At 35.5% G+C, this 17,606-nt stretch overlaps 1 protein-coding gene across 14 annotated transcripts in view; it reads right to left on the reverse strand.

Annotated features, from left to right (window-relative positions):
• Ppp1r9a (protein phosphatase 1 regulatory subunit 9A) overlaps window positions 1-17,606 on the reverse strand; it is a 296,248-nt gene that overhangs the window by 26,570 nt on the left and 252,072 nt on the right. For 10 of the 14 annotated variants that reach the window (XM_078040394.1, XM_040291524.2, XM_078040395.1 and 7 more), the window contains 2 exons: window positions 4,195-4,352; window positions 3,388-3,688 (listed from right to left, as the gene is read on the reverse strand). In XM_078040394.1, the coding sequence (XP_077896520.1) occupies window positions 3,388-3,688; window positions 4,195-4,352 (459 nt within the window). The remainder of the gene's footprint in view (window positions 1-3,387; window positions 3,689-4,194; window positions 4,353-17,606) is intronic. The other 4 variants (XM_078040403.1, XM_078040402.1, XM_078040405.1 and 1 more) reach the window with 1 other exon arrangement.

The raw sequence follows: 17,606 nt of genomic DNA on the forward strand, positions 1-17,606 counted from the left end.
TCTGCAACATCCTAACAAAAGGAACACAGGATTTCCCTAAAGTCTGAATGACACCAAGGTCTATTTTTTGGAAACTAGGTGGGAGGGCTGTGGGAGAGCTGCAGGCTAGTGGTGCTTATAGTGAAACAAGCAGGTCACCAGCATGCTCATAGGCCAATGGCCATGATCTGTGTCCACATCCAGTAAACTTGACTCTAATTTTATGTTCACTGAGCAACTTTCTGAACCTACCAACTAGACAAGACAGAACAAAACAAATAAAGGATGTTTGTTAATAAGTCACCTGATCTTCCTAAAGTAAATCAGCCTTCTGCTCTGGGAATCAGTGTTTTGTAGGTTTGAACAGCATGAATCAGTCACCCTGAGCTTGAGTGAAGCCGGGTATATTATTGGGATTCTGGATTTAGAAAACTGAAGTCAGACCCTTAACTCCCCAAGGCACTGTCTGGCAACAGGACTATGTCTGAGTCAGTGGCTGAATGGTTTCCCTCTTTGACACTGTTCAAGTGTGGAAAGACAAGAAGCACAGTGTCTTCCAGTTGTTGCCAGTGGTGGTCAGTGGGGGTTCATAGAAGCAAGGTCACCAGAGGAGCAAGCTAGCAGGAGGTTCCAGAATAGAAAGGGTTGGGGAGGGGAAGTGGAAGGGGGAGGAGGGGGAGGAGATGACAGCAGACAGACTGTCTTTAGTAGGCACACTCCTTGAGGGAAAGGACAGAATCCTGTTTGTTTCTGTATATTCAGCTTCACCATGAAGCCTGACACAGCCAGTACTCAGCAACTGCTGAGTGAACACTTGAATAACTGGATTAACATCAAATGAACATGGAAGGCACAGAAAACTCTTTTGAGGCTGGAAACTTGTATCTAGGTTATGAGAGAATGGGAGGCTTTGACACTGCTTTCATCTATCCACCATTAGTACCTAGCAATGGTCACCATACGAGTCACTGACTATTTATAAAGTTAGTATTTTATCAAAGCTCAATTCACTGCTCCTGCTTTGTTATATATAACTCTGACCAGCCCAGCAGAACTGAAAATGAGAAAGCCCAAGTACTTGGTCTCTGGAAAAGAGAGACTTCCCACCTCTTGTCTTTTGCCCTGCTAAATTCCAAAGGAAGAAAGGGAGGCATCAGAGGTGAGGTGAAATTCTCATATTTTACTGTTATGCTACTGCTAAAGGACCCTAAAGCACAATTCATATCCAGGGACTACTTGTCCAATCTGAGAGGAAATATCTACTAACCTCAAAGAATCATAAATAACTTAGAAGTAAAAGGCAGAGATAAATAATCTAGACAGGGCTTAACTACTTATAAAAGTCTTTGGGTGAGATTTCATGTGTTATTACGATGTGATTTCCCTCAGACAGCAAGCCATATCTTATAAATTCACACAGTGGATCTCAAATTATTAACTATTAGCTCCAAAGGATGTTCATCTGCCATTTTGCCTTTTTATGGATCAGAGTCTATACATATCTTTTTTTGAAAAGATAATAGTGAGCTTGCTACAATTGTATCTCTATGAAAGTGCGACCAAACCCCATATTTTGGGTTAATTAATAAAAATTTCTGGAGTCTTTAATTCTTTTGAGAGTAGGCCTGCATCACAGTCAACTGACCACTGCTTTAACAGGTTCCACTGGTACTCTGTACTCCCTAATACTCAAGTATTGCCTCCTTTAAGAAGAGCTGAAGTTAGGAAAAGTATGTAAAAGAAAACTGTAGCGGCTCACAGATTCAGGAAAGGGAACCAAGGAGAAAAAAATTAGGAATAACAATTGAATACTGACCAAAAGTTGTGAAGATGTGTGAGCTCTACAGGCACGTGTATTTCTATGTTTACAAAATGTTTGTGGAAAGATTACAATTCCTGATCTGGTGGAGAAAAATTAGTAGAGTTTTAAAAACTGTGGTGATGCATAATCATACCTGCAGTGTATGAGTGTCTCACACTGTTACTTACCAGCATTGACTGATCAAATTTCAGTCTGAAGATGTTAGCATTCTGACAAATTTTTGTAATTAGATATGTAATTTAAATGATCATGTCTTGATCATTAATGAGGTTGATTATCTTTTCATATCTTATAAATAATGTGCATTTTATCTTCAAGGATTTAACAGTTTCTATCATTAGCTTATTTTTTACATTTAAAAAATCAGTTCTTTGGAACTACTTGTATATTAAAGATAAAGTCCAGCCATTACCTTTGTATGTGAAGTTTTTGTTGTTGTTGTTTATTGACTGCAGAAGTTGAGAGTACTTATAAAATAGGCAGAGAATATAAGCAAACATCATTAAAACAAAACACCCATTTGTCACCTAGCCTGATGAACTGCAGTTGACAAGAATGGGGTCCCTGGCACATCCCTCCCAAGGACCACTCCTGCCATTCCCATTTGGGACCTCAAAAGTTTGTTTGTATAGTGATGTGGTCAGGCAAGAAGGGCACATGGCTAGTCACTGGGGTGAGGGGTGGAACCCCAGAATCTGATGACCTAAATAGTTTTGTTTAACTTTATGTAAATAAAACTATATATATTCTGTAACTTGTTTTTTAAGTTGCTGTCTTATTCCAGAGATTCATCCCTATTGTTATATTTCAGTGTATTTTATTCATTTACATATGTCAAAAAGTATTTGAATGTGTATATGTAGATTTCTTTTCAAATGTGAAAGATAATACAACCAAATTTACTTAGTTTACTTTAAATAAAAACATCAGAACAGGAAGGAGAATAAACCTATGCCTTATACCTCTCAACATTGGTTAGCTTGTTTAATCAATAATTTATTGTTTCTATAAAGTAAAATATATAATTAAAAAGACAAAAGTCTACTAATGCTGCTATAAAATTTTGGTGTAATTCTAAGAGCCTATTTTAAAATTTAATTTATTTGACCAGCCTCCCTGTGTTATCTTTATTACAGCTATTCTATTACACTCACTGTAATATAAATTGTTATTACGAAAAGTATTTGGAATAAGAATCAATCAATGGGTTGTGACCTACATCACTTTGATCTTCAATATATATTATTTTTTCTCTGTGATGATGTTAGTGTTTATTGAAACTATGAGCTGCTATTCTACATAATCTTTAGAAGGTCATTCAAAGACTTTCCTTCAATAATAAACTTGTAGAGAGCCAAAGGAATAAAAACTCTAAATGAACAGGAAAAGATTAAAACAAATAACACAAAATACATGGGAGTGGAGATTGCTCTTATCCCATAAGGTAAAAGGAAAGTAATATTATTAGCTTGAGAAGACAGAGGACTTATGACTATGAGACAAGTCATTTTTAAACTGCACAAATTGGAGTGTTGGCTAAGTCACACAAAGCAAAAGCAGAACAACAACAACAAAATTAACAATACCTTTTTCTCGTAATATTTTCTTTCTGGTAGCTTGATGGGGGCAAGGAGGTTCTTCCATATCATGATCAGATTTTGAAGGAGAGGAAAGCGAAGTGTCTCCCCAAACAGAGGAGAAAGGCCCCCTTTCTGGGTGCAGCGGTCCTTCTTGAAACTCTGCTATGTGGTCAGGCGAGAAGGGCACATGGCTAGCCACTGGAGTGAGGGGTGGAACCCCAGAATCTGATTCTGGAGAAGAAGTTCTCAGACCCTTGGGCGGAACTGATTTGGTAATATGCATGAGGTTATAGAGACTGTTTGAAGGCTGTTGGTATAAGAGATTATACAGGAGGTTATGCCATTGTGATCAGTTCTATGCAATACTTACTTTGAAATAAGACCAACCTTTTTTTAGTGAATACCCATGAAAAGGAATATTTGTTTGTTGGTTTACCAAAAGGAAGGCATCGTTCATAACAATTCACCATATTAATGCTGAATCTACACAAATACCCAAAACATACAGAAACAATTACTTATACACTCATTATTTCCTACTAGGTAAAAATAACAGCTGAATATCAAAAGCACCATCATGAAATATGACAATATGGATAACATTCATGGCTAGTTTGATGAATGAATAGAGAAAAAAGTTTGAATTATGATAATATAAGAAGTTGTGTAAATTCAGGAGACAAAGACAGGAGCTATTCCAGTTGTTTCCAGCTAGGGCATAGATTCTGGTTGCAAAAGAACCATTATCTTCAGTAAGCTATAGGAATTATGAAAGAGTCTAGCACAAGTCTGAGAACTGTCAAGGATACCCACCTTTCGCTCTAGACTGTCCTCCCCATCTGTTGAACTGACACTATCATAGAGTCTTGTCCTAGTGGGCCTCTGCCGCCTGTTCTTCACGGAAAGCTGGGCTCGAGTTTTTAGGACCTTTGAATCCAAGCGTTCTGTTTCTGGGACTGCTTCGTTCAAGTCTAAGAAAAGAACGATGCAAAATAATTAGTGAGAGAAACCTTTGGAAAAGATAGACAACAGACACTGAAAACAAAATATCAAGCTTATCAATAACACCAGGAAAGAGGTGATAACCATTACAGCCTGATAGCCCACAGATAACAAAGACATTAGTAGGGTTTAGGAGAAATTGAGAAACCAACACTAAAGATGACCAAGGCAATAATGAAAATCAAACATTCCAAGAGCATAACATTTTCCTACAACATAATTATAAAAAGCACTGATTTGCATTCATTTACATGTATGCATGTTGGAGTGTTTGTAGTCACAGTTACCAGGTGAAAGTGTATCAAAGTGGGTAGATCTTAAAAATCCTAAAGATAAAAAAGTGAGGTTGCAAAGATCATGTGTGGACAATAGCAGGTGACCATGGGCATGAATTTTCTATTCCAAATTTCTGATAGGCTGTATCACTTTGGTCTTAATATATTTTTCTACCCCAGTTCTGAAACCTAACTTGTTTCTCTTTGAATGCTGTAGAAAGATCAGAACAGAATTACAGAATTGATTTAACCAGAAAATTTAAGATAGTTGAAGAAATAAAACCAGATCTGGCCACATGAATAAAAATTAAACAACAATAAGTACTAGCATTATGGATGCAGTAGGAAAAACATTTTCTTTTCTTTCATTAACTTCTAAGTTTATATTCTAGGTTATTTGTCTATGTTTCTGTCTCATTTCTTTTTCTGAATACTTTCTCTCTTCAACAGAAACTATGCTGGTTTTCCAGGAAAATGTTTAAGTCTTTAAATAAAAATACTCCAAGGGGAGAGGGAGGAAAAGGGGAGGCGGGGAGGAGGAGGAAAACAAAGAAGTGGGAGAGAGAGAAATCGGAACAGAAAGACAATGAAGTAATAAAAGAAGAGTCCAATGTGGTCCTCATTAGTCTGTCTCTTACCACCTTTAATTGTGCCACCTAGACTTTAATCAGGACATGGAAATTAATATTCTAAAGAGGACAAGGAAACTTTACTCATGAACATATCTAGGTATTAGTTTCAGAAAGCATATTTTGCCTGCATTTATTTGGAATGTTACTATTTCTTACATCTGCATATGGAATCACTCCTTCAAAATAAAGTATTTTGATCTTTAATACTATTTAATCTTTTCAGGATGGCAATCATCAAATGAAATCAGATTCAAGGAATTAGTAACTAAATGCTTCTGGATTTAAATTATTAAAAATGAGAAAAAAACCTGAGTTCTAGAAAACATATGCAAAGGTATTAACAGAATAAAACAAATTCTTCCAGTAACATTAGCCCAGGTAATTCCTTTTATAGCATTATTATAAAGATGTGTTCTAACTACACAATAAAACTAAAACATGGAAGCATCTCATGTTGTGTCTCTTATTCATGAAATGGAGTATTTGTCATACGGTTTTAACAAATACAAGTAAATATATTTTTACCCAGAAGATATATCCATCAAATGACAACATTTACACAAGGTTTTGACTATTCATTTCCTTTACTTGAATAAAAAAAGAGTAATCAGAAAAGTCAGACCATGCAAGTATACATAAAGAACAACTAGATATTTTCTAATTAGTATTCTCTTTACTTTTTTACATGCCAATGGAGAAAAAATAATCTCCTTGATCACTTTAATTTCCTCCTTCCAATAAAATCTATATTCACAGCTGCCCATTAAGAGTTCATTAGTTGTGATAATTGGGAGAAAGTCAACCTTGCAAGCTCTGTTTACATATAAAATGCAGAACATCACATAGAAGAAAGCAATAATATAATTAGAAAAGCTGCAGTACATGCACGTTTTACATCTTTTCTGTCTCATATTTGGATTGTATGATCTACAATACAAAATACTGTCACATTCTTCACCTCATTTGTTTCTCATTACAGCTTTGTGAGACAGAATGCAAGTGGATATTTTCCACTCCCGAAGCTGAGAAAACCAGAGTAGCTTACCCTTCTCTACAAAGCTAGCTGAGCAGCCATGATGATTATGGTATCTTGACTCCCATGCTACTGGCTACCCACTCCAATTTAGCTAATGTTGAAAGGTTACTACTGTTAAGATTTTAATGCCACCAGAGTCCACTATTTTAAGTTTTAAAATCATACAAGATGTGACTAATCTAGGAAACTCAGATCTTTCACAGTCTACATATGAATATTGCCATTTATCTTTCATATGTTTATTAGGAAAAAAGAAAGATATGTTGAGAACTAAAGAACAAACTACTTCTCAGATGATTTCATGTCTGGTTGGTTTGATAACTAGTTACTTGGTGATAGACCCAAGGAAGAAGTCTGTCTCATTTTTGTAAACATGGTTCCTTTTGCAATGGATTTCTGACCCTAGAGGACCCAGCAGAACACCCACATCCAAGACTGCACTGCAGTAGCTGCTCCATCACTAGCTACTGAACAAATAAAATGAGGAGAAATGAAAATGTCTTATTAGCAGGACTTAAGATTGCCGAGAATCTACTCTAAGATTCCAAGTTCTACTAATATTCAGTAATTTCCCTGGTACTGCTTTTAGACAACTCAAAATGGCAGTATGGTATATTTGCTTTAACATCAGTTGACTAGGTGCAAACTGCTTGAGCCCACTCACAAAATTATGTCTATTAGTGATATGTTTAGCTGGCATCTGAAAAGCATGCCTTAAACCCATTACAACACATTGCATGCACTTACCAGTTTTTGAGAGTCTGAAAGCAAATATCAGAGCCACTTTAGAGCAGTGATTGTGGATTACAAGCCAGTAATTTATATTCCATTCTGATTTTTTTTTCTTTTTGAGAATCAGAAAAATGAAATGGTGCTGAGAACTTTGACTTCAACAGCACTTATACCAGAATGAAGCTGGAAGGAGCACTATCCATAAGATGCATAGACAAAAGACACTGTAAGTAACATTCTAATGAGTATTAGAAGAGATATGTGTAGATGGGAGGAAAATGCACGAGACTTATGCTGCTGGGTAACCAGAAGTGTGATCTGTCTATCTTTTGCCATCATGAAATATAAGAACCAGAATGTTACACCTCAAGAGAACATTGGGATTCTGGTCCAAGCTTATTCTTCACATAAGAAAACTGAGGCTCAGAGAAGGCTACTCGTGTACTAACTTGTACCTTAAGTTATCTATGGAAGAGACTGGAAAGTGATCATGCCTAGAAACCTATGCTCTTTCTGGAGGGTCATTCTTACATATGGAAATAAACTACACATTCTTCTGCTTTCCTTGAATTCTCTTTTTGGTTTTATGTTTTGAAGAAAAATACATGTCAGGGACTAACTATGTAAACTCATAGAATTATATAGCAACAGGAAAGAAAAAAACAGGGATTTTATTTGGCTTTGTATTTATCAAAGGAATAAAATTCTTATTAAAAAACATTAGCTGTCAGTTTTGGAGATGGCAGTGTAACAGGAGAAATACAACAGGCTCAATATTTTTAAGTTAAGTGCTGCTAGATGTAAGGGCTTAGGTAGCCATGTTCCTCATTGTCACTCATTCCCTAGAGAAAGATCTTAATAATACAACACTGCTTCCCCAAATGCAAGACCTCAGTTTTTCCCTTCTTTCTTTGCAATATACCTTGTTCTGTCGTCCATGAGGGTCAAGAGAAAAATTTCCTTTTCCTCCTCTGATTTCTTATTTATTCTATCTTTCAGATCCTCTAGTCAGTTAAATAACCTGCCTTTGACTCAAATACAGCTAGAAATACAAAAGAGGAGCAGACTCAAGTGATCAATAGGTACAGGCAAATACATTCTGAGGAGATATGCAGGAGTTAATGATGGAGCAGTTTGTGTGGGCAGGACCTCACCTGCATTTTTTAGAATAGTTTCAAATTGGAGTCTTTAAAAGAATTTAATGGATTTGATTACGATTTTAGCAGCTGTTATGAAAAATGCTCTATGAAATTAGGATGTTATATATCATATTACACAGAGACTAGTTCCCTACAGTAATACTGTGAGTCATTCAGTTTTTTTCACTGGATTGACGTTATTTTTGACGTAAATGGAATGTTGCCCAAGGATCAGATACAGGCAGCAAAGGAACCAGGGGAATGGAGGAGCATAACAATGGGGTCTGCTCCACATTCATATGTGCATTATTCCCCTCAAAAACAGTCATACCTCACTTATGCTGCTGTCAACTGAAAAGTGGAGCATAATGAGGCACTTGGTGCCATTTTAAAACTTGAACAGTATCTGCATATTATTCACAGTCACTGCAAGTTCTAAAAGATGGGCCCACTGGGATTTGGGTTGATGCGTATTGCATTCAGGAGGTAGATTTATGAAACTCACAGAGACAGTGTAAAATGGTTACTCTGAGAGTAGACCTGGAGTTAGTCTTCCTGGAATAGAATCCAGAACAAGCATCTCTATCACAAAATTGGGCAATTTACCTAACTTCTCAGAGGTCTCTCAGGATCCTCAACTGCAAACCTGAATGATAATAGCATAACATAATCACTGCATTGTTATGAGGATTAAATGCATTAATAGATCTGAGTGCTTAGAAGAGTGACTACTACATAATAAGTACTCAAATGTCTTTATTTTTTGACATACAGAGATTAGCAAGTCACTGAGTAAAGCAAGTTGTAAAACAACATGTATCATTCATTTAAAATATTCAGAAAACAGTAACATTAAAGATTATACATTTCCTAATGGTAAATAGTTGCTTAGAAAAACTGTAAAGACACACTTCCTACCAGACTATTAGATTAGGGGATGTCGGTCAAAAGGTACTTTAATCTTATGTGTAATGTGAATTTTTTTCATATAACATATTTTATGTAATCTTATGCATTTATATATTACTTTTATACTTAGAATTAATTTAAAAATAGGAAAAAAACCCCAACATATTTGGTATATTTTCTTTTAGACACATCTTAATTCCATTTTAATTTGATTAGCTCTGCTGTTTCAGGACTTAAGATTTCTAGATGTTCATTTGAGCCCTGGGAACCCTGTAGAGATCTGTGTGACTATAAGTCATCCCTACATAAGAAAGCTGCTCCTATGTGACATCCATGGTGATTGTTTCCCTGACTAGACACCATACTGACTGCCAGATGATTCAAATAAGGCCCTATGGCTTGCCTTCCAGTTACTACTTTGTTTTAGCATTATATGGGGAAGATGGACTGAATCAAATATGATAATTTGAGACCAAGTTACATAACTTCCACCTCTGACAGCATTTTTGTTAGGAATCTGCCTATGGAGTTCACTTTGAATTCTATTAATAGTTGGTTTTCTTTATATAAGGGCTGATCAATTTTGTGCCCCAAGTAGTATTTATAAAATTTCTAGGAAACTGATTTCTTGCCATTTCAGAACTAATAGAAGATTATGACTATTTTCTAATCTCTTAAGTTTGAATTTATTGTTGTATAAATTACATGTCATTTGAGAATCACTGAAAGAATATTAAGTGATTCATTTTTATTTCTGTATACATACAATCTTGAAACTATCTATCTGGCCTTTGAAATATAACTTTGCTATTTGTTTTAGTGTAGTGCTTTCTTGATGCAGCCAAACAGCTACCTTAGCCTTCTTTAGGTTAAGATCATTCTGTACTCCCATACTCAATGTGCAAAGTCCAAATTCTGCTGTTTATATTCCAGGAATGGCTTTTCAGCAATGCCACCAGACTATTTTGAGAGGTAGTGGTTGCCTGAGAATACATGAGATATCTTAAACTCAATAAAATGTCTTTTGAAACTCTAGGAAGAGTGACATTGAGAATTTGGAAGATAAAGAATTTGGATTCAGATGAAAGAGAAAGACATTTAAACATCTCAGGATTCTTTCACTGTCAGCTGTTTGTGGAGTCTGATAGAAGAGATCTTCATAGCCTAAAAGCCAAAGGAAATGTAATATCTACTCAAATGACAAACTGGCTGTAGACAGACTTTTGTGGGTAGAACCATGAGGTCGTGGGTACAAGCTGGATCTGGAGAGAAAGGACACGTGAAAGTTTTTGTCTTCACACTGCAGTGTCTGTGACACAATAACAATAAACATCTGAGTTTTCATTTACAGTTTCCTTCAGGACTCTAATCAGTTTCTCAGCCAAAATCTGTATATCTGTGACCATATACATGTTAATTAAGTAGGTAACCTCCAGAATTACATAATGTGATTAAATCAATTACTTGATCAGTACAGGGGAAATCAGATTTTATGGCTTTAGGAGAAAGTAAACTCAGTTGCCTGAGATGAGAGTTGTTTTGCTAAATGGGAAACTTATCTTTCAACCATGAGAAGATTGGGTTATGAGCAGCATTAGAAAATTTAGGATTCATAAGCCAGGCATGATGGTGCACACCTGTAATCCCAGCAACATGGGAGGCAGAGGCAGGAAGATTGTAAATTGGTGAGCAACCTCAGAAGCTTAGCAATACTCTGTCTCACAATTAAAAAAATAAATAAAAGAGGCTGGATATGTAGCTCAGAGGTAGAGTGCCCCAGGGGTTCAATCCCTAGTATTGCTCAATCACAACAACAAAAAAAAAAAAAAGAAAAAAGAAAAGAAAAAGAAAGAGAGAGAAAGAAGAAAACTTAGGGTTCACAATGCTTATAAAATACACTTAGAATCAACGCATAAAAATTTCTTAAGTACTTTAGAAGACTGTCAGTTTGTCAATAATAGTACTTAAATTGGAAATCAAATATAAAAAATTCATAAATGTAATTTTAAATGCCTAGAGATGTTTAGCTAACTTTGTAAACAGGAACTAAATATGGTTTAAAATCCCTTAAAAATGACTTGCAAGCCAAATTTAAAAATTTTAAAAACTAGGTTTTGATATTGCAACTTGAATAAATCAAATATTAATTTTAAACCAAAGCAAATACCTGATTGAATTTCCAAAACCTCCTTTGTATCATGAATAAAATTCACAATCAACATAGTTCCCAGTGTACCTACATTCTAATGTTTCTTAAATTTCCTTGCAAGGATTTATTTCCTATAGATCTTGGCATAATTACTGCACACTACTTAAGCAAATTACTTTATGTCCACCTAAAAGAACTCAATCATAACTTGATGTTAGTCCCTGCATTAACAGAAAAAGCCCCAAGGATCTTTACACTGTAATTATAGAACCAGTATGGTTGGCACATTTTTCAGAACTATATACACAGGAGAATTTTCTGGTCCTGACTCCAGATATAGTAACTCATCTGTTCTCATTTTAATTTTACAAATGCTTCAACCTCTGTGACTGACCATGTTTCCCTCTTGGCTATTAGATATCTTAAGTGAAACATGTGGAGTCCTGGGCATCACTTCATATACAAACCATCTCCTTCCTATTTTTAGATCCTTCTACCCTGATTTCTCAGCCTGTTCTTTTAGTCAATTTCACCTTAACATAACTAAGAATTATCTTCCAATCTATGTAATTATAATTCCTTGGTGAACTGGACCATATAGTTAAATGTTAAGAAAAACTCTGGAATATATCTATTTTGTGAAGTTTCCTTGGAATTACCCATTGGGTTAAAATTATCTTTACTTCTACATCATAACCTGCCTTAGAGTTCTATTAAAAAGCAAATAAAATTCAAACGTCAAAATATAAAGTAGTCCACTTTTCCTAAAATGAACAGAAAATGAGCTTTTTAATAAGTTAAAGATAATTCTGACAAAATCACTTCATCCTGCTAAAATAACTTTAGAGATCTTCTGATACTAATGTATACCACAGAACGACTGAAGGCTCTGGTGACCTCTATGAACTTATGGAGATGAGTGAGAAATGTGGGCCAAGGAGAGCCATTCTTCTACAACTGAATACATCCTTTTGAATGTCTCATGGATTTGGCAACCAAAATTTTAATGGTTTACACGTAGACAGATTGAAAACTTGCATGGTACTAGACAGGCAATTTAGGTGCTTTGACTTTTAAGTGAATGGACAGATTATGGTTTTATGATATACCCCCAAATAATTCATAACTATGAACTTCTCATTCACTTTACTTTTCATTAAAATTTTCCATAGTGATTTACCAGAAATGTTCACTGTTTAATTAGTGAAAATTCAGTAACATTTCACTGTCAAAATTATCACTTAGGGATTAAAAAGAATTTTTTTAACAAAAAATGAAAATTACGAAAGTTTATCAAGAAATTATCTCTGTATGCGTGATTTAAGCTTGAATCAACTCCAGAATTCCTCTCACCTCAATTTTGAACTAAACAATGTGACAGGTTAGAATAATTACTTCATTGCCCTGTATCTAATGCTCTTGTGTGTGACACTCTTCTTTTAATGACTTTCTGTTTAATGAATTCCGGCTTGAATCGTGACTTTAACCCTATTTTAAAATTCTGGGTCCAATGCTCAAAGTGAATGTTTAATGTATTCTCAAAATCAGTCAGTACATAAATCAGACATGGTGGTAAGGATCTGGCCTGGCCTCAAATCCCCAGGTAGCTGAAAAGAGTCACGAACACTGAGGCTCAGGAGAAAGGAAAAAAAGAACAACAAAAATGATTTCTTAGAGGAGTCTGGTGACCCCAGGAACCTCCATATCAATATAGATTTCTGGCTGATGCTGGCTTTTCTTACTAAATCTTAAACTGATGATATTAAGCCTAATTTGTGTGTGTGTGTGTGTGTGTGTGTGTGTGTATGTGTGTGCCCGCATACACATGTGCATCCATGTGCCTTTTCTCATTCTTCACCTTTCAATTATTTTACTTAAATCCTATTTTAAAATATTTTATTTAGGGGACTGGGTTGTAGCTCAGTGATAGAGCACTTGCCTAGCACATATTAGGCACTGGATTCCATTCCATCATGTAAAATTAAATAAATGAAAGAGAGGTATTGTGTCCATCTACAACTAAAAATATATTAAAATTTATTTAGACAAAAATGTACAGACATACGTCATATGGAAAACAAAAAAGGCACTCACGTAACTTTCATCAAGTCTCAACAATAAAACTAGAGATTTTGAAACCCTTTCAATGCCCATTTCCATTTGTAGCCCCTGCTTTGTCTTCTACAAATTCTATAAACGAGTTCCTAAGGAATATATTGATTAGTATTACTTCCTTGATATTTATATACATAGTAATACATTGTATAAAATAATCTACTGTATTTTTGTTTGTTCAACTTTATGTTGAAAGATGTGACTAGGACTAATGTTTAACTGCAGCTATTATGAATAATGTTGTGAACTTTTTTTTTTTTTTTTTTTTTGCCTTGCCAGTATTGAACCCAGGGCCTTAGGCATGATAGGCAAGTATACAACTGAGCTACACTCCCAGTCCTAATGGTGAACATTTTCAAACATGTCTTTAGGTACTCATTGTCAAGAGCTTCTGTAGGACAAATATACACATCAAAGTGAAATTATTGGATTACAGAATTTGTACATCCATTTCACTGGAGAGTACCATATTGTTTGAACAAAAAGTTTGTATGAGTTTTCCTTCATTTCTCCACCCATTTCAGTTTTGCTAGTGAAGTTGAATGTTTACTTATATGTTCTTTGCATTTTTCTGTTGTTAGTTGTATCTTATGACTGGTGTGACCTCTTTAACATATTTCAGGTAACTAACTATATCTATCAATCTATACAGATACTATGTTCTACTATAAATATCTTCTGACAATTTTTGGCTTCTCTCTCCATGTATTTTATAGGGTCTTTTGTTGATTTGATTTTCTTACTATTACTATGGCTATAGTTATCAAAATTTCCTTATGCTTTGGAATTTTTATATTTTATTCAGGTAATCATATAAATATTATATGTTTCCTATCACAAGTTTTAAATCTTGCCTTTAGTATTTGAGATTTTAATCTATTTGGAACTGACTTCATGATGATGTGAGGTGGGGTCATCAACTTTCATCCTGGCATCATTTCTCAGTCCACCCTTACCCCACAGGTCCACAGTGTAGTTCTGTATTATTCCCACATTGACACAAGTGTGTCAGTCTGCTTCTGCACTGTCCTGTTGTACTGGTTTACTTGTGGCTGAGTTTAAAAGTTGCTGAGAGTATGCCACTTTTTACTTATTTCACTTGGGATTTTTCAGGTTTTTAAGTCATTTGCTCTTTAATCCAGCAATCCCACTTACAGAAATCTAGCTACAAAATACAGCAGAGAGCAGTGTGTCTCAGGCACCTGTGCCACAGAATTTTTTCTTAAAAAAGAAAAAAAAATAGATTTAGCTTCTTTTTAATGTTTTATTGTGGCTGTTTTGTTTATACTATCCTATAAATTATGTAGAATCTCAAATGGCCACTTCCAATTTATCTCATGTCATCAGGTATAATCTTATTAAACCAAATTCCTGATGGACAAGGAGGTGGGTATGACAAGGAGGTGGGTATGACTGTCAACTTTTATAATTAGCATTGATCTTAAGTTTTTTATAATTTCCCTGTGAAAACAGGGAAACCTCTGTCTGAAAGTTAAGAAAGCTAGAGTTTTGGGCTGAGGTTGTGGTACAGTGGTAGAGCACGATCTTTTTTTTTTTTTTTTCTTTTTTCCTTTGTTTTGAGAAGAGAATAACTATTTAGGAAATGGTTGAGAATCTCTTCCCTCTAAAACTGGCATTATAAGTGGGCAACTTATAGAAGGCACCATGCCAGGACTTGTTCTGGTTAGGTCTGTGCCACATTTCATTACTTCATGGGGTTTATAGAAAAGTTAAGATAAATAAAGAAAAAAAAAGATAAATAAAGAATTTAAAGTTGTCTTTTGGCTTCTAGAGCTATGCACAGATCACTACAGAGGGACAGTTAAAATGCTCAAGGCAGCCTTTGTTTATCAGTGCTACTGTGATGGCAACATTAAGATTTTTCTATGTGCTAGGTTCTGCACAAAGTATTTAACTAACTTGGTCACACTTAATCCTCACATCAGCTCTATACATTTTAGTTTTATAATTATTTCACTTTTCCCAAACCACAGATATTAAATAACATTCTACAGTCACACAATTAATAGGTGAAAGAGATGGTATTTAAATACAGTAAGTAATTAAAGGAACCATAAAATACTTAATGTAACCTTCCATGTTCACACTTTTAGGAAAGTAACACACATTATCATCCAACTTGTGATTTGTTTGGCTGAGTAGGTGACTGTGAGAAAGAAGAACAATACTCAAGCTTCACAGAGGTCTTTGAATTACCTCACAAACCTACAGGTGACTCAGCTCTTGTTATACCTCTAACTGTTAATGGAATACAACAGTTACAAAATTATGCGTCAACCTTTCCTCAGACATTGGACTCCCACTTTCACTCAAGGACACTCTATGCTACTTCAAATGGCCATAACTTTAACACGAGGTCTATGAAACAAGAAAAGAAAATCATTATTATTCATTTTTTCCCTTTTTGAACACTCTCTCATCTTAAGATACCTATATTGTTCCATAGGTTCTATTTATTTGTCTCCTATCAAACCCTCCTCTTCCTCATGCTTAATCCCAGCCACTTCACAAATTATACACCTGTTGTATACATGGTTAAAGTCTAGTACTTCCTTTCTACCTAGAAGTCACCCTTTCCCTCTCAAATCAGAGTGCTACCTGAAGAATGTCAGGAAACAGGTATTTAGTGTTCAAAATAACTTTTTAAACGATATCCTACTTACTCTTTACCTCTCAAAGTGGGGTAATATTAATCTGCCTCCATATGTAATTTCCATTCTTAGTAGTAGTCTTTCTTTCAATCTCTATTGAATCTGCATAATCTTTCTCTAACAAAACAGTCTATATAATATTTGAAGCTGAAATGTGTATCATAAGGCTCCTGAAATATCTAAAAGTGCAGGAAAAACATATTGTAGTTTAGCAATTTTTCTATAAAATTGTATCAAACTAAACTTACAACCCTTTTATCTACCAAGATTTCTCAAGACTTACTCTCTGCTTCTATTCTAAGCCTGACCTTAGCAGCTGGGCAGCCATACCTGTTGAGTCATTTTAGGGCCCTTGGATACAAGACAGAGAACTCTCACATACAACAGTAGTACTCAAGCATTAAGCAAGAACAAACTGGAAACACGGCAAAAGGGCAAAATGATCCTTTCTCATATACTTGTACACATGGGAACTAAATTTGACTAGCATGTTGGTGTAAACTAGAAGAGATCTGGGGTCTAGAGTACCTCCATATGAAAAAAAAAACTTGTTATGTTTATTTCATGTAATTACAATAAGAAAAAAGTATTAGGATATAGTAAGCAATGCACTGTATGCATTATCTTTATCAAAATTTCAATGACATATTTAAGTTGGCTTAGTTTATACAGAGAAACATACAAAATGGTGCTCAAATATAATTTTAACTGTGATAAACTTTTGCATGGTTTGAAAAACAATTTTGTTCTTCGAAATGCACAAGGAGTCAACATTGAGAGTCATGTAACCATTCAGTCTCAGTCAGGAAGCTCTGTTCTAGAAGAGCACAAGTCCCTGTGAAGAAATGGGTGCTTATGGGCTCTTCCTTTCCTCCTCTTTCCTGTCTGCCTCCTCGACTCCTCTTGCCTTTCCCGCTCTTTCACTATTTCATCTGATACAATTTTTCATTGACCTGTAATTGCTTTGCTTCATGAGCGGCCTCAAGGCCCCCAAATATGCTAAGCTGCTCATTTAACACTCCAGTGCTCAGAAAGCCTGTCAGAACTGGATGGTCACAAGAGGTCAGGAGGACGATGTGGCACCTAAAGGGCACAACCAGGGGGCTGGCTGTAAGCCTTGTACTATGCCCTAGCTAAAAGGTGGCAGGGGGATCTTTAAAGGCTGAATGGCCAGTGCTTACCCGCCTTTCTAAACTCTAGTACTTTAGCGTTCCCTAGCAACAGAAGCAAAGGATCAATTTAGAAAAGTGCTTTCCAGAGCATTCTATGTAGCTACTGACCAAGCCATTTTAGTTTATGTGATCAAGCAATTGGAATTCAAGGAGATTTATCACTGCCTGTCCTCGGCAGCAGAACTGGAAGAGTAGTGCTTGATAATGTATGCTGCTAATGTCTGAGATGACTGAGTCTACCTCTACCGCACAAGCACGGATTGGCTTCAGTAAGAATTAGTAGTCTCTGCATCTCACTGTGAACCGACAGTGTTGCTAGGGAAACTGATAATTATGTGGCAAAATGGAGGGTGTAGAAAAGAAAAAAGGTTCAGAAGAAATGTAAGGTTTTG

The sequence above is a fragment of the Ictidomys tridecemlineatus genome, chromosome 2, assembly GCF_052094955.1.
Source record: "Ictidomys tridecemlineatus isolate mIctTri1 chromosome 2, mIctTri1.hap1, whole genome shotgun sequence".
NCBI lineage: Eukaryota > Metazoa > Chordata > Mammalia > Rodentia > Sciuridae > Ictidomys > Ictidomys tridecemlineatus.